The sequence below is a fragment of the Eptesicus fuscus genome, chromosome 9, assembly GCF_027574615.1.
Source record: "Eptesicus fuscus isolate TK198812 chromosome 9, DD_ASM_mEF_20220401, whole genome shotgun sequence".
Taxonomy (NCBI): Eukaryota; Metazoa; Chordata; class Mammalia; order Chiroptera; family Vespertilionidae; genus Eptesicus; species Eptesicus fuscus.
Window position 1 is genome coordinate 56,250,231 of NC_072481.1, and position 18,114 is coordinate 56,268,344.

An 18,114-nucleotide genomic window follows, 5' to 3' on the forward strand; every position below is an offset into this window, starting at 1 on the left:
ATCCATGAACATGGTATATTCTTCCACTTGTTTATATATTTTTCTATATCTTTTTGAACATCCTGGAAGTTTGCTGAGTACAGTCTCTTACCTTCTTGGTTAAGTTTATTCTTAAGTATATTAATTTTTTTGTTGCAATGGTAAATAGGATTGTTTTTTTAGTTTCTCTTTCTAAGAGATCATTATTGATATATAAAAATGCCATCGATTTCTGGGTGTTAATTTTGTATCCTGCTACATTGCCAAATTCATTTGTTAAATATAGTTTAAATCTAGTAGTTCTTTGGTGGAGTTCTTACGGGATTCTATATATAATATCATGTCATCAAAAATAATGACAATTTCCTAGGAATAAACTTAACTAAGAAGGTAAAAGACATGTACTTGGAAAACTACAGGACATTGAAAAAGGAGATAGAGGAAGACATAAACAAATGGAAGAATATACCATGTTCATGGATTGATAGAATCAACATCATTAAAATATCCATACTACCCAAAGCAATCTATAGATTCAATGCAATGCCCATGAAAACACCAATGGCATATTTCACAGACCTAGAACAAACTCTCCAAAAATTCATATGGAATAAAAAAAGACCCCGCATAGCTGCAACAATCCTGAGAAAGAAGAGCAAAGTAGGTGGGATCTCAATACCAGATATCAAGCTGTATTACAAAGCCACTGTTCTCAAAACAGCCTGGTACTGGTACAAGAACATATAGACCAATGGAACAGAACAGAGAAACCAGAAATCGACCCAAGCCACTATGTTCAATTAATATTTGACAAAGGAGGCATGAACATACAATGGAGTTGAGACAGTCTCTTCAAAAAATGGTGTTAGGAAAATTGGACAGATACATGCAAAAAAATGAAACTAGATCACCTTCTTACACCATACACAAAAATAAACTCAAAATGGATGAAGGACTTAAACATAAGATGGGAAACCATAAAAATACTAGGGGAATCCACAGGCAGCAAAATCTCAGACATATGCCGAAGCAATTTCTTCACTGATACTGCTCCTAGGGTAATGGAAACTAAAGAGAAAAATAAACAAATAGGACTACATCAAAATAAAATGTTTTTACACAGCAAAAGAAACCATCAACAAAAAAACAAGAAAGCCCACTGCATGGGAAAACATATTTGCCAATATTATCACCGATCAGGGCTTAATCTCCAACATTTACAGGGAACTCATACAACTTAACAAAAGGAAGATAAACAAACCAATCAAAAAATGGGCAATGGACCTAAATAGATACTTTTCGAAACAAGAGAGAAGGAAGGCCAAGAGGCACATGAAAACATGCTCAAAGTCACTAATAATCCGAGAGATGCAAATCAAAACGACAATGAGGTACCATCTCACACCTGTCAGAATGGCTATCATCAACAAATCAACAAACGACAAGTGTTGGCGAGGATGCGAAGAAAAAGGAACCCTCGTGCACTGCTGGTGGGAATGCAGACTGGTGCAGCCACTGTGGAGAACAGTATGGAGTTTTCTCAAAAAACTAAAAATGAAACTCCCATTTGACCCAGTGATCCCACTTCTAGGAATATGTCCCAAGAAACTAGAAACACCAGTTAGAAAGGATATATGCATCTCTATGTTCATAGCAGCCCAATTTACAATAGCTAAGATTTGGAAACAGCCCAAGTGCCCATCAGGAAATGAGTGGATTAAAAAACTGTGGTACATCTACACAATGGAATACTATGCTGCTATAAAAAAGGATTTCTTACCATTTGCAACAGCATGGATGGAACTGGAGAGCATTATGCTAAATGAAATAAGACAGTCAGAGAAAGATAAATATCACATGATCTCACTCATTTATGGAATATAAAGAACAACATAAATTGATGAACAAAAGCAGATCCAGAGACAGAGAAACATTGATCAGACCATCAAACCTCAGAGGGAAGGTAGGGGAGGGTGGGGGTTAGGGGGAGAGATCAACCAAAGGACACAGAAAACAGGGGGGTGAGGGCATGAGTGGGGGGGAAGGGAGGAGTAATGGGGGAATAAGGACACATATGTAACACCTTAATCAATAAAGAAATAAAAATAAAAAAAGAAATGGGACTACATCAAAATAAAAAGCTTCTGCACAGCAAAAGAAACGATCAACAAAACAAGAGAGCTCACTGCATGGGAGGATGTATTTGCCAATGTCATATGCGATACGGGTTTAATCTCCAAAATTTATAGGGAACTCATACAACTTAACAAAAGGAAGGTAAACAATCCAATCAAAAATGGGCAAGGATCTAAATAGACACTTTTCAAAAGAGGACATACAGAAGGCCAAGAGACATATGAAAACACTAGTGACCCGGTGCACAGATTGGTGCACATTGAAAGAAAATTAATTAGAAGGTGGCCAGCAGGGTGGGACTGGGCAAGATGGGATGGACACGCCCTGGAACCAACCTCCCTCGGTCCCTCCCCAGCGTCTGTGGAGTGAGTAGAATCCCTCGGCCTGGCCTGCGGGAATTGGGCCAAAACCAGCTCTCCAACATCCCCCGAGAGGTTCCAGAGTGCAAGAGGGCACTCTGCAAAGTTGCTGTCGTACAGGGTGTGGAACGCAAATACAAGTGTGCAGTAAACCAGATTCGGGGCCGACAGTGCCCCAGCAACAACATAACCCACAGTCAAAGGTGGAATTGTGCAGCCCCACTAGGAATCGGGCTCCCTCCTCTTTGGTTTCGAGGTGCGTCACCCAAGAACTGCTGCCAAGTCACTGCAGTTCAGCAGCTCCTGTGTTGAGCGTCTGCCCCCTGGTGGTCAGTGCATGTCATAGCAACCAGTCAGATGGCAGAAAGGATACTTAGCATATTAGACTTTTATATATATAGAATGCTCAAAGTCACTAATCATCCGAGAGATGCAAATCAAAACGACAATGAGGTACCATCTCACACCTGTCAGAATGGCTATCATCAACAAATCAACAAATGACAAGTGCTGGCAAGGATGTGGAGAAAAGGGAACCCTTGTGCACTGCTGGTAGGAATGCAGACTGGTGCAGCCACTGTGGCGTTTCTTCAAAAAATTAAAAATGGAATTTCCATTTGATCCAGTAATCCCACTTCTGGGAATATATCCCAATAAATCAGAAACACCAATCAGAAAGGATATATGCGCCCCTATGTTCATAACAGCTCAATTTACAATAGCTAAGATTTGGAAACAGCCTAAGTCCCATCAGCAGATGAAATGGATTAAAAAACTGTGGTACATCTACACAATGGAATACTATGCTGCCGTAAAAAAGAAAGAACTCTAACCATTCGCCACAGCATGGATGGACCTGGAGAGCATTGTGCTAAGTGAAATAAGCCAGTTGGAGAAAGATAAGCATCACATGATCTCACTCATTTGTGGAATATAATGAACAATCTAAACTGATGAACAAAAGTAGATTCAGAGACAGAGAAGCATCAAACAGACCGTCCAACCTCAGAGGGAAGATGGGGGATCAGAGGAGGGGTTGAGGGGATCAACCAAAGCGCTTGTATGCATGCATATAAACATAACTCATGGACGCAGACAGTAGGGGGGTGAGGGCATGTGCTGGAGGGTGTGAACGGCCGGGAAGAAGTCAATGGGGGGAAAAGGAGACATATGTAATTCTTTAAGCAATAAAGAATTTAAATAATAAAATACAAAAAAAAAAAAAAAAAGAAAGAAAGAAAATTATGACTATTTTACTTCCTCCTTTTCAATTTGGATTCCTTTTATTTTTTCTTCTTGCCTGATTGCTGTGGCTAAGACTTCCAGTACTATGTTGAATAAGAGTGGACATACCTATCTTGTTCCTGTTCTTAGAGGAAATGCTTTTAGTTTTTGTCCAACTGATGTTGGCTGTAGGTTTATCATAGAGGGCTTTTATTATGTTGAGGAATGATCCCTCTATTCCCACTTTGCTGAGAGTTTTTGTCAAAACTGGATATTGGGCCCAGCTTGTATAACTCAGTGGTTGAGCGTAAACCCATGAACTAGGAGGTCACAGTTCAATTCCCAATCAGGGCACATGCCCGGGTTGCAGGCTTGATCTCCAGTAGGGGGCTTGCAGGAGGCAGCTGATCGATGTTTCTCTCTCATCAATGTTTCTATCTCTCCCTTCCTCTATTTCTAAAATCAGTAAAAATAATTTTAAAAGAGTGTTGGATTTTCCTGAAAGCTTTTTCTGCATCTATTGATATGATCATGTGGTTTTTGTCTTAATTTATGTGATGTATCGCATTCTTTTATTTTTTATTATCATCTTCAGAGTTCCTTTCACAACTGTGAAATTTGGAAATTTTCACGGATTCATGCACCTGTGGGGTCTCTTGGCCGGGCCTGCCCCCTCTCGGAACCCGGGACCCCACCACTGCATGTTCAGAGCCAGGGAAGGCTCCAGGGCGTGTCCGGCCCATCTCGCCCAGTCCCAATCGGCCAGACCCCAGCAGCAAGCTAACCCACCAGTCAAAGCATCTGCCCCCTGGTGGTCGGTCTGCGTCATAGCTACTGGTCAAATGGTTGACCGTTCAACCCGTCGCTTAGGCTTTTAAATATATAGATGTGCAATACCAAATAAAGGAGGGTTACACAGAAAAATTATTTTACCTCTTGCCTTAAGTTCATCTTCTTCTTCCACTTCTATGTCCAGATCATCAAATACAGCAACCAGAGGAGTTTTTAATGTCGTGTTACTGGGTATTTTAAAATCCTTGATAACAGAATAGACAGTGGACTTAAATCCTTAGGTTAAAATTTTTTTAATTTTATCTCATATACCACTACAGTCTAAATATTAGGAAATGTTATTTTTAAGTAGGAATTCACATTATTATCCATTAGAATAAAATTTATATTTTTAAAGTAATAAGGATCTCTACCTAGTAAAATAGCATGTCACTCTACCTTTATTAACATATGTACTTGAATAACAAAATCACTTGTGACTTTTCTGAATTTGAACAAAATTCACTCCAATTCAGTAAGGCCACATTACAGCTTAAAAGACCTAAATGCAGCCCTAACCGGTTTGGCTCAGTGGATAGAGCGTCGGCCTGCGGACTAAAGGGTTCCAGGTTCAATTCCAGTCAAGGGCATGTACTTTGGTTGTGGGCACATCCCCAGATGAGGGTGTGCAGGAGGCAGCTGATCAATGTTTCTCTCACATTGATGTTTTGTTTTGTTTTTAATATATTTTATTGATTTTTTACAGAGAGGAAGGGAGAGGGATAGAGAGTTAGAAACATCAATGAGAGAGAAACATCGATCAGCTGCCTCCTGCACAACTCCCACCGGGGATGTGCCCGCAACCAAGGTACATGCCCCTGACCGGAATTGAACCTAGGACCCTTCAGTCCACAGGCCGACGTTCTATCCACTGAGCCAAACCAGTCAGGGCTCTCATTGATGTTTCTGACTCTCTATCCCTCTCCCTTTCTCTCTGTAAAAAAAAAATCAATAAAATATATATATTTTAAAAAGACCTAAGTGTACATATCCTACATTGTCTTTTCAGATTTTTCATGTTTTTTACAAGAAGCTTTCCCATCATAACATGCTAACTTATCTCTAGACTTCTACAAACTTTCCTGATACTTATTATTATACTTATTTATCCCTTTCTGCATATGGAATAATTCATTTGTTTTAAATAGAAACAAAATACTCCAATACTAATTCCCAAGAATTGGCTTAACTCAGAGGTTGCAATTGGTGACCTGTTATGTCAAATGCTAGCCCATACTATTTAACAACAACAAAAAAGCAAAATTTGAGCTAATATTTTAAAAATTGGGAGAGCTCACATAAAAATCAGATTTGGCAAGTTCTCTTACAATAGCAGAAGATCAAAGTATATTCATTTGCAGAAGGAAACTGAATAGTAGCATGCACTCAGCATGTGCTCTGGTTCTCCAATGTATAGCTTTATTCCATCTCTATGATCCATGCATATTTCCTTACACTGACCCACTTTATCTTTCTGGCATCTGTAGGTACTGAACATTTGAGTAGGCCCCATATTCTCATTTTGTTGTATTTAAATACAGAGAAATGCAGAGTTTTTAAATAAACCATTCAACATTTTACCTCCTAGAAAAAATTTCTATTTGAAAAATCTTAATGATATTTGAATGGTTTCCAATACTGTTATTTTATAACTAATGCTCTAGTCAAACAACCTTTAAATTTTATACCTCTAAAAAATTTGTACAAATACCTTTTCTTCCCTCTAGTAATTTTTTCAATTATGAATCATCAGGAAGTTGCATGAAATTAATGTCTTTTATGTATTCTACATATAACTCATCAGAGAATTATTTCTAAGTCATCAGAAAAGTATCAGTACATTTATTCAACCAGATTCAACATTCACTAAAAGTATGTAACCTCTTCTGGCAGAAATGACAACTGATGGCTATTTTAACTTACTTTTCTTTAATCAGTGATGATCATTTTCTCAATGTGTTTATTTGTACTTCTTTGTGAACTATCTGCACTTATTATTTCAGGCACCTTTTGAGTATTGCCCTTGTAAAAATTGTTAGCAATTCCTTATGTGATTACACTTAGTTATCAAATTTTTGTTAAAAACGTAAGATTGTTCAAGAAAACTTATTCTCAAACTACCAGGACACTCCAGAAAAGGCAAAACCACATTTCTGAATAATAAGTAGTATCAATGAGAGAAACAGTAATAGTGGTGTCTTATTAATGAGAGCCATTGAAAACTATGAATCTAGAAATGCAACAAGTATAACTTATCCAAAACCTAGTCATCTTAATTTATATAATGTGTGAAGGCAAGCAAATTTATTATCATACATGTATACTATCAGAATGTGAGTCAAAGATACAAACAGAAAAATCTAAGAGAGTTGGTATCAAGGACAAATATAGAAATACTAGAGCCGATACCGGTTTGGCTCAGTGGATAGAGTGTTGGCCTGCGGACTGAAAGGTCCCAGATTCGATTCTGGTCAGGGGCATGTACCTTGGTTGCGGGCACATCCCCAGTGGGGGGTGTGCAGGAGGCAGCTGATCGATGTTTCTCTCTCATTGATGTTTCTAACTCTCTATCTCACTCTCTTCCTCTCTGGAAAAAAATCAATAAAATATATTTAAATATATATATAGAGAGAGAAATACTAGAGGCCTGGTGCACAAAATTCGTGCACGGGGGTGGGGGGGAGTGTTCCTCAGCCCAGCCTGCACCCTCTCCAATCTGGGACCCCTCAGGGGATGTCGGACTGCCGGTTTAGGCCCGATCCCTGTAGGCAGGCGGTCAGCCCTCTCACAATCCGGGACTGCTGGCTCCCAACCGCTCGCCTGCCTGCCTGCCTGATTGCCCCTAACTGCTTCTGCCTGCCAGCCCAATCACCCCCTAACCACTCCCCTGCCAGCCTGATTGATGCCTAACTGCTCTCCTGCTGGCCCAATCGCCCCCAACTGCCCTTTCCTGCCGGCCCAATCGCCCCCAACTGCCCTCCCCTGCCGGCCCAGGCGCCCCCAACTGCCCTCCCCTGCCGGCCCGGTCGCCCCTAACTGCCCTCCTCTGCAGGCCCGGTCACCCCCAACTAACCTCCCCTGCTGGTCCGGTCACCCCTAACTGCCCTCACCTGCAGGCCCAGTCACCCCTAACTGCCCTCCCCTGAAGGCCCGGTCACCCCTAACTGCCCTCCCTTGCAGGCCCGGTCACCCCTAACTGCCCACCCCTGCCGGCCTGGATCCCCCCAACTACCTTCCCCTGCAGGCCTGGTTGCCCCCAACTGCCCTCCCCTGCAGGCCTGGTCCCCTCCAACTGCCCTCCCTGCCAACCTGGTCGCCCTTAACTGCACTCCCCTGCAGGTCTGGTCGCCCCTAACTACCCTCCCCTGCTGGCCATCTTTGACCACATGGGGGCAGCCATCTTGTGTGAGGGTCAATTTGCATATTACTGCTTTATTATATAGGATAATAACACATATGTGGAAAAAACTCACTAATGTGTTCATTAAACCATATAGAGCAAAGGATGTCTAGAGTAGTTAGAAGCCAACTATTTTAATTTTCCATTTCCCTTTTCCTATATTTTTATGCCTGGAAAATTCTCAAAATTAACTGGTCAGTCTTTGCAAGCCTATACATATTTTGTAACCAAGATTGATACTAAGCTTTAATATATTCTATCTGGTTTTCAATTAATTGTAAATGTTCAGAGTAATACAAATGGGGATGAAAAGGGGAAGTAAATGAGAAAAAGGGAACCGAATTAGTATTTGTTATTCCCTATCAAAGAAGGCCTACCACCTCTCCTAGAATCAAACTTGCTAGAAAAAGATAACACTATTTAAATCAAATTTTTGGTTATTTTAAGTTTTTAAAACACATCAAGTGCTTTCCCATCTTCAGAGAGATGGGCTTCAGTCTCACCCTAACCAGTCATTCTACAAAAGAACAAAGGCCAGCCTCAGTATTTGAACTGAGAAAAAGAGGCACATTGCAGATATTTTTCACAGTACAGGTTTGGTGGGATTCTTTTAAATTTCAACTACATGACAAATTCTGAAATTATTATCTGAAAATATTAGATATTATAATTAAATGGATTTAGATTATTACCTGGACATTGTTTTCTTGTGTTTGGTGAATCGGTCTTATGTGAGACAATGAAGGCTGAGTTCCTAATTTCCTATCCAAAAATACTTCTTTGCTGCAAGCATAACACCATACTCGAAGAGTAGTAAGGTTCACAGTTAAATAATGCTTTGTTTCCTGTATAATTTTGCAGAGACAAAGAAGAGGAACCAGTATTAGGTATAATTGAAAACATTTCAGAAAAGCATAGAAGATAAACTGCTGGCCTTTGATCAGTAACAACATACTCCAAAGAGAAGAGTTAAAGGCGAACACCAGAAAACATTCTTTCGATAAACTGCTGAAGTATTGTGAATAATAATAATATCTAAGTCTACTCTAGAAGTTATTCTATTGTCATTTTTCAGCACCATTCATTATAAAAATAAAACACAACAGTATAAGACTGCTTTGCCATTAGCATGTAAGCATAATACAAAAAAAAAAAAATAACGGACAATAACACAGTATCTATTCTAGGAGATCAGAATGGCAAAAGAATAAACATGACATGAGTTAAAGCACAAAACAGCTCAAGTAATAGTAAATATATGATCTTAGATATATAAAACTCAGCCTTTCTCAACTGGGTTTCTGTAAGAGAATTATGCCCTAAGGAAAATGATTTGAGCAACTATTTTCTCATTTCTACCAAGAATGGTACACAACACTAACACTGTAGATACACAGAAGAAAGGTAAATTAATTAAGTACAATGATGCCTGAGGGTCTTGGGGTATTCAGGCTTAATTGATTGATTTGAGCAACCCTAGATAAGAACAGCTGATGCAGTAGAGATATCAATGTGAAAAAAGACGGTTCATTCTTGAGAAACTTACAGTTTAAAATGGAAGCAAATTTTCAAAGTATAACTTCAATTAATAATGTTGTATTTGCTTTCCCTCTCCTTCAGGCTTTCTTTAAAAATGCCTTGAATTAAAATTTTCTATATACATACCTGAGAATGTATGGTGCTGTGATCTACTTGTGATTCACCACAGCCAACATATGAACATCTATTCTATAAGTAATAATACAAAAAGGAAAATAAAGTATTTTAGAACAAGTGTCACATTACAATAACAGCATTGCAATTACATTTAAAATTAACTTTTGATCATTTTTATCATGTTTTTTAACTTAATGATCAACTGACTTTCCATAGTTATTTTAACTAAAAAATAGGCACAAAAGAATAAAACCAGAATATTTCTAAGCTAAAAGTTGTCACCTCTAATAAAAACAAGCATAAAATATTTTAGTGATTTACTAAAACTCTATGAAAAAAACTGTAAATTAAAACCAAAAATTTGAAATTTAATTTTTGTCATCAATAATTTCATTTGCCCTGGCCAGAGGCTCAGTTGGTTGGAGCATTGTCCTATGCACTGAAGAATTGCAGGTTCCATTCCGTCATATGGGAGGCAACCAATCAATGTATGTATGTATAATTCATTCATTTCTCTTCATCTCCCTCTAAAATCAATAAAAACATAACCTCAAATGAGGGGGGAGGGAGACTAGATTAAAAAAATATGTTCATTTATGAAATGTTTTAAGTGTCAAAAATACCTTCTAGTTATCCTTATCCAGATATAAAATTTTATAATATCAAACATTTGAGAAGAAACATATATATGTACCTCCAGGCATGCCCAAAGATTTGGTCCTCTGACTTTACAATCCTGACAAGTACTCTATGAAACAAAAAGCACATGGACAACATTATCATTATCTTAATATAGACAAACACATACAATTCACTAATAATATCTTATGTAAAAAATCTGGACTCCTAAACATAAGAGTATTATAGTAATTTACAAAAAACACATTCAGGAGAAAGTGAATATGATTTATTAAGGAAGGAAAAAAAATAATTTTCTTACATGAGATTTTTGTATTAACTCTTCTTTCGTTATTTCACCAACTGAGTCCAAATGTAAACAATGATTTCGAAAACCTGGCATTTTGTTATAAATTTTCTCCTGTTTCCCGGGGCTTTCCAAATGAGGTAATACCTATGGAAAAAATGACCAAAAGTTAATTTTAAAATGCTAAGATATTAAAATAAAAGATAAAATAAGAAACACACAAAAGAGTATATTTTCAAATATACTTAAATTACTTTCATAAAGTTAATTTAAACATTGAAAATGTCTCTACTAAATATTTTATTAAAATTGACATTCATGAATCCATGTTAAGTTTGTTTCTCCATTACTTTTACTGCTTTTTCCCCTTTCTCCCTCTCATTTTACTTTTTACAAATAAATGAAAGGGAAATTTTCAAGTTATTCAATTTAATATTTTTATCCTCTAAAAAAAATGAACACTTACACTGAAATAGAAACTGAAAAGAAAGAAAATTCAAATGGATACCTTCATTTTCAAACTAGCAGCAGCCCCTTCTGATAATATACTAATAAATGAAATTGTCTGATATCCTGGCAATATACCAGGATAGTTACTTTATATCAAAGTTTCTCAATCTTAGCACCATTGACACTTTGGGCCAGATAATTATTTGTTGTGGGGTGCTGTCCTGATGTTTAGCAAGATTTCTGCCAGAACACTCTCACCACCACTCTAAACTTTGATAACCAAAATCACTACACACTGTAAAATTATGTCCTGTAGGTGGCAAAATCGTCCCAAGTTGAGAACCATATTATCATATGACCCTTTCAACAACTTTGAGTGAGGTAGGTACCATTATCTTCATTTGCATCTAAGGCTACAGAGGCAAACCTGAGTTCACACTGTCAACACTTGGTGAAACTAGGACCTGAATTCACATGTATATCTTATGGATAAGAGCAAGGACTCTGAAGTCAAACCTGAGGATAACAGTAAGAGCAGAATGGCATCCCTAACTTATGGGGTTACTGTAAGGATTTAATGAGGTAGTATATGTCATGTGTGAGTGTATGTGTGTATGTGTTTGTATACACAGTACTGCACATACATATATTCATAAAATTTTATTGGGCTCTCTGCATCACATCTCTATACAGTGTTTCTTTAATATGACCAATAAGGTCTGATACCTCTCTCCCCATGAGACCACCAGTTTAAGACTGAGGTAGTTTCCCCAATTAATTATAATTTTCCCAATATTCTTCAAAAGTTTCCTCAATTTCATTAAAATAAACAGAAGGCAAAGTGTTCTGCAATACCAATCCACTTAATTTCTCCAATACATCATAATAACTTATGAGAAAAGCATGATCAGAATACTGGAAGGTCACTAAATTTTATCTACCTCCACTACAAATTTTATAAATTAGAGAGTTGACTGGATATACAGTGATTTCCAAATAAAAGTCTCAAATCTAACTCAGTATTTCTCCATCTTCTTTGGGCTATAAATTCTTAATAATAGGGCTTTTCATGTCATTGGTTCATCTTTGGGGTTTGAGAATACCAGGGGAAAATTAAGAAACTTACCAGGAAAGAATAAAGAGTTATAAACATTAACACATTAGTAAAAACATTAAACAAAGAGGTTCGATAAAATAAAATAATGAGTCCAATATTATACTGTTACCTACAAAGTACAATAGGAATCATCACTCTGGGGTTAATACAAAATAAATCATTATTTCTAAACATTACACCTATATATATAAAAGGCTAAATGATTGACTGTACGTCCGTCTGACCATCTGACCGATCGGTACATATGATGCGCACTTCAATTTAAAAATAAACGTTGACTCGTGCATATAAAGCTCTTGCTGGCACCAATCGTATGCGTGTTTTAATTTTATAATACTATATTATATATACTATTTTGACATGTATTTTTGCAGTAACGTAAATACCGCATGAGTCTTTCTTCTAATTAATTTCCTTTCAATGTGCATGAATCCGTGCACCAGGCCACTAGTTATCATATAATATCGTTAAATAAGCCATGACCCAAACATTCAGAGCATGAAGTTAAACTTAAAATAACTGCTAATATTTTTCATTTCTTAATGTTTGGGGGAGGGTTTGGCAACCTTTCCCACCCACCTCTCACTTCCTTTTGTGGTTAGGTATCTCTTCCCTCTTAGATAATTAATTCCACTGCCAACCATGATGGAATAACAAGGAGCAGATTTACTTTCTCACATTAAATAACTAAAAAGCCAGACAAGATGTATAAAACAATGGTTTTCAGGCACTGCACTATAATAGGCAGTGTAGGACACTGATCCCTTAGAAGATAAAAACAAGGTGACTGTCCCAGCTTACTGGCTGGAGAAAATTTCTAGGCCACAGTACAGGTAGAGAGTTGAAAATTCAGGGAGGCCAAGGTAGCTAAAAATCACAGTCAAGTAACAGGAAAGAATTAAACAGAGAGTGAGTGAACTCACAAGATTTATAGAGAGATACCATTGTCTTCATCTGAGTACTGATGAGCATATGTATGTGATTAAACTACCCTAAGCAGGAGAAAGAACTACTGGAAAGGAAGAGGTAGAACAATTCTCAAAGCCAACACAAGTTCGTGTTCCCATTAGCCAGAGGTGAAAGACTTCATAATATACAGTGAATAAAATAGAGCACTCAGAAAGCTCTGCCTTAATGGGATTGTTTGCATTTTTATCGTTGAGTTGTAGAAGTCCTTTATATACTCTGTATATTTAATTCCTTATTGCACATGATTTGCAAATATTTTCTACAGTTCCACTCTGTTGATTGTGTTCTTTCATAAAGAATTGTTTTTAATTTGATATAGTCCAATTTATCTATTTAGTTTTGTTGCCTGTGTTTTTGGTGTTATATCCAAGAAATCACTATCAAATATCAATGTCACAAACTTTTCACCATATATTTTCTTCTAAGAGTTTTAGTTCTTACATTTAGGCCTTTGACTCACTGAGTCAATTTTTGTATTTGGTGTAAGGGTCCAACTTTATATTTTTGCACGTGGATATACAGTTTGCCCAAAGCCTTTGTTGAAAAGACTGCCCCTTTCCATTAAATAGTCTTGGCACTCCTATCAAAAAAACATTTGACCATATATAAGGTGGGGCAAAAGTAGGTTTATAGTTGTTTGTATGGAAAATAATATAATCAGACCCAGAAACAAGGAGGCATCGATCGGACTGTCGGGCCTCAGAGGGAGGGTAGGGGAGGGTGGGGGTAGGGGGGAGAGATCAACCAAAGGACTTGTGTGCATGCATACGAGCCTAACCAATGGTTAAGGACAATAGGGGGGTGGGGGCGTGGAATGGGAATGGGGGGATGAGGACAAATATGTGACACCTTAATCAATAAAGAAATTTTTAAAAAAAGAAAATAATATAATCCTATATAATGAAGAGGGAATATGCTAATTGACCATCACTCCATCACAAAGATGGCTGCACCCACAGCTGAGGCCAAGTTCCCATTAAGGACCCTTAACAAGCAATCAGCAGGGACCTGAGGCTACGAGCTCCCCCGGCCCTGTGGGGCTTGACAGGGGACCTCAAGGTGCGCTTCCCATCCTGGTGCTGGGTGAGGGGACCTCAGGCTGCTCCCTCCGCCCCCGCGCCAGGCCGGGGGACCTCAGGCCACACCCCCCACCAGGTGGGGCTTGACAGGGACCTCAGGCCTCTCCTCCTGCCTTGCACCAGGTTGGGGGACCTCAGGCCATGACCCCCACCCCAGCACCACGCCGGGGGACCTCAGGCCACGACCCCCGCCTGGCAGGGCTTGATGGGGGACCTCAAGGTGCGCTTCCCATCCTGGTGCTGGGCTAGGGGACCTCAGGCCACGCCCCCCACCAGGTGGGGCTTGACAGGGGACTTCAGACCGCGCCCCCCACCCTGGCACCAGGCTGGGGAACCTGAGGCTGCACCCCCCTGCCTGGCGGGGCTTGACGGGGGACCTCAAGCCATGCTCCCCACCCAGCGGGGCTTGACAGGGGACCTCAAGGTGCACCCCCAGTGCTCGGTCGGGGGAACTCAGGCCGTGCCACCCACCCAGCGGGGTTTGACGGGGGACCTGAGGCTGTGCCCCCCCAACCGGTGGGGCTTGACGGGGGACCTCAGGCCATGCTCCCCACCCAGCAGGGCTTGACAGGGGATCTCAGGCCATGCTCCCCACCTGGAGGGAACTCAAGGCACGCCCCCCGCCCCAGTCTGGGCTGGGGGACCTGAGGCTACGTCACCTGCCCAGCGGGGCTTGACAAGGGTGGGACTGGCCGGGTCTGGATCTAGCCCAATGGGGGGGGGGGAGCCTGGGGCGGGTCTGGGTCTCACGTGATTTTGAGGCGCATGTTGGTGGGTGGGGACTTGACTCTGGGTCCCGTGGTGCACCCCAGACTCTGACAGGAGGAAGGTTTTGATATACATTTTACTAATTTTCTTTCATCTCTGACACTTCTATTATAGAGAAAGGGCAAATAGCAATATTAAATTATTTCCTCTAATTAATCCCCTTTTAATGTGCACAAATTTCATGCACCGGGTCACTAGTAATAAATAATAATACAAAAATAAACTCTGTGCTTCATGTACTCACAACTGTAAAACTACTTTAGCCCCACCTTATGCAGGGGTTATTTCTGGGCTCTCTATGCTATTCCATTAGTCTATATGTCTGTTTTAGTGCCAATACTGCTATTAACTTTCTTACAGTGTCCTTTATCATTAAATGTTTTCATTTTTATAAAATCAAACACAACTCTTATTTTATATTGGCTCTGAATTTCTAATCTTTTATTTAGCTAAAGCTGTAGAATAAACTTAAATACTATTTTACAAAGCTTTAATCCATCTGGAGTTTGTCTTAAGACAGAAACCCAATTTTCTTCCAGATGGGCAGACAATTGTACCAGCATCACTTATTACATAATCTACCCATTTCTCACTGAACAGTAACACTATCTTTATACTTCATTAAATCTGAACGTAATATATTTCTGTATGCTCCATTTTGCTCTACTAATCTATGACAATACCATATTGATCTGATTATTAAGTTTATATAAAATATTTTTATAACCGTAAAATCTTCACTATTCCTTTTCACAGTTCCCTTGGCTATTTTCTGAATATATGAAAAACATGATCATTTTACCTCCTATTCTCTAATATTAGTAATAATAATCATACTGCTTTAATGCATTTACTAGGACTTCTAAAGCTATCTTCAATATAAAAGTGGTCAAAAGCATCCATGTTTGGGTCTTTGTTTTAGTAGTTTTGCCATTTAGGACATCTGCTATAATTTTCTTCTATTCCATATATAGATATATGTATATTGTACATATATATATTTGTATTGACTTCAGAGAGGGAGAGAGAAAGATCAATGAGAGAGAATCACTGATCACCCACTGGGGTTGAGCCCGCAACCCGGGCATGTGCACTTACTGGGAATCAAACTGTGACCTCCAGGTTCATAGGTAGATGTTCAATCACTGAGCCACGCCAGCTGAGCATTTCCTTCTATTCTTAATTTACCTAGTTGTTTTAAATTAGAAATTATCTTGATAAACTTTACCAAATGTCTACTCAGCAGCTACTAATGGCTTACTATTATTCCTTGCTTCATTTGTTGATATAATCTATTATATTAACAGATTTGATACTAATGATCCTTGCATTGGTATAATATTAGGTCAAATGTACTATTCGTCTAATGCTTCATATCTAGATTCTATTGCCTAATACTATTTTTAGAAATTTTGTATTTCTCTACATAAGTGGGATTATCCTTTTTGGAAAACACTTTTATCAGGGATAAAAATATGTGTGCTTGACAGAATGTACTGAGTAGTTCTGCATATTCTATACCACAAAATAGGTTTTTTTTTTCTATATTACATTATCCCATATAATAAAAGCCTAATATGCTAAGTGTCTGACCGTTCAACCAATCGCTATGATGCACACTGACCACCAAGGGGCAGACGCTCCGACTGGTAGGTTAGCTTGCTGCTGGGGTCTGGCCAATCGGGACTGGATGAGACGGGTCGGACACGCCCTGGAGCCCTCCTGTGGTCCCTCCCCAGCCCCGATTGTGCACCGGTGGGGACCCTCAGCCTGGCCTGTGCCCTCTTGCAATCCAGGACCCCTCAGGGGATGTCACAGAGCCAGTTTTGGCCCAATCCCTGCAGGCCAGGCCAAGGGACCTCACTAGTGCACGAATCCATGCACCAGGCCTCTAGTGTTCCTTGATAAATTAAATGAAACAGCTGTGACACCATCTGCTCAGCTGCCTCTTTCAAGAACAGATCAGAATGGATGGACCTGGAGAGCATTATGCTAAGCAAAATAAGTCAGTTGGAGAAAGATAAATATCAAATGATCTCACTCATTTGTGGAATATAATGAACAACATAAACTGATGAACAAAAACAGATCCAGAGACAGAGAAGCATTGATCAGACCATCAAACCTCAGAGGGAAGGCAGGGGAGAGTGGGGGGAAGGGAAGAGATCAATCAAAGGACTTGTATGCATGCATATAAGCATAACCAATGGACACAGAAAACAGGGGGGTGAGGACATGAGCGGGGGGGGGGGGGAGGGGGGATAAGGACACATATGTAATATCTTAATCAATAAAGAAAAGAAAAAAAGAACAAATCTTCAATCATCTCTTTGATCCTTTAGTAGGAATAAGTCAGTTCAAGTTTTTCACTTATTGGGTCAATTCCACTAATTTATATTTTGCTATAAAATCATCTCTTTCCTCTTGATTTTCAATTTTGGCATCATAGCATTGCATATAATATTCTCAAAAAAATTTACATAAAAATTCCATTAATCACTCATATCTAGGTGTTTACTTTGTCATTCCTAAACTTGTATATTTTTACTCCAATTTTTTTTCCTTCTCTTAGAGGTTTATCTATTTCATTGGTCTTTGCCAAGAACCAGCTTTGGGATTTATCCTTTCCACTATTTTTGTTTTGTTTCCAATTTCATTAATTACAGTTTTATCTTTAATCTACATGTCCTACTTGGTTTTTATTTTATTTTCTTAATCCCTAAACATGAGTTCTGAATTTTCTTACTTTTTATTTGCTTAAAATAAAAGTATTTAAACTATACATTTTCCTTTAAATACCAATGTTAGCCAATGAAATGGAAATATTCTCCTCTTTGCTTTCTAGATAATCTATAATCTCACTTTTGATTTTAAAATGTTTTAAATCTATCATTTGATGAATATATAAGTGGTATATCCATAACTGAATATTACACAACAGTTTTACTGCATGAACTTGATGGATAATTTTATCAACATGGACAGATCTAAAGGATATAATATTGCCTTAGCCGGTTTGGCTCAGTGGATTGAACGTCAGCCTGTGGACTGAAGGATCCTGGGTTCGATTCCGGTCAAGGGCACATGCCCAGGTTGCAGCTCAATCCCGAGTAGGGGGTGTGCAGAAGGCAGCTGATCAATGATTCTCTCATCATTGATGTTTCTATCTCTCTCTCCCTTTCCCTTACTCTCTGTAATCAATAAAAATATATTTTTTTTAA

General features: G+C 38.9%; 1 protein-coding gene across 3 annotated transcripts in view; it reads right to left on the reverse strand.

Annotated features, from left to right (window-relative positions):
- Positions 1 to 18,114, reverse strand: part of USP33 (ubiquitin specific peptidase 33) — a 66,112-nt gene that overhangs the window by 36,750 nt on the left and 11,248 nt on the right. For 2 of the 3 annotated variants that reach the window (XM_054721088.1, XM_054721087.1), the window contains exons 2-5: positions 10,526 to 10,657; positions 10,280 to 10,333; positions 9,595 to 9,657; positions 8,622 to 8,774 (exon numbers count right to left, since the gene is read on the reverse strand). In XM_054721088.1, the coding sequence (XP_054577063.1) occupies positions 8,622 to 8,774; positions 9,595 to 9,657; positions 10,280 to 10,333; positions 10,526 to 10,657 (402 nt within the window). Of the gene's footprint in view, positions 1 to 4,631; positions 4,735 to 8,621; positions 8,775 to 9,594; positions 9,658 to 10,279; positions 10,334 to 10,525; positions 10,658 to 18,114 lie in introns of all 3 variants that reach the window. The other variant, XM_054721090.1, reaches the window with a different exon arrangement.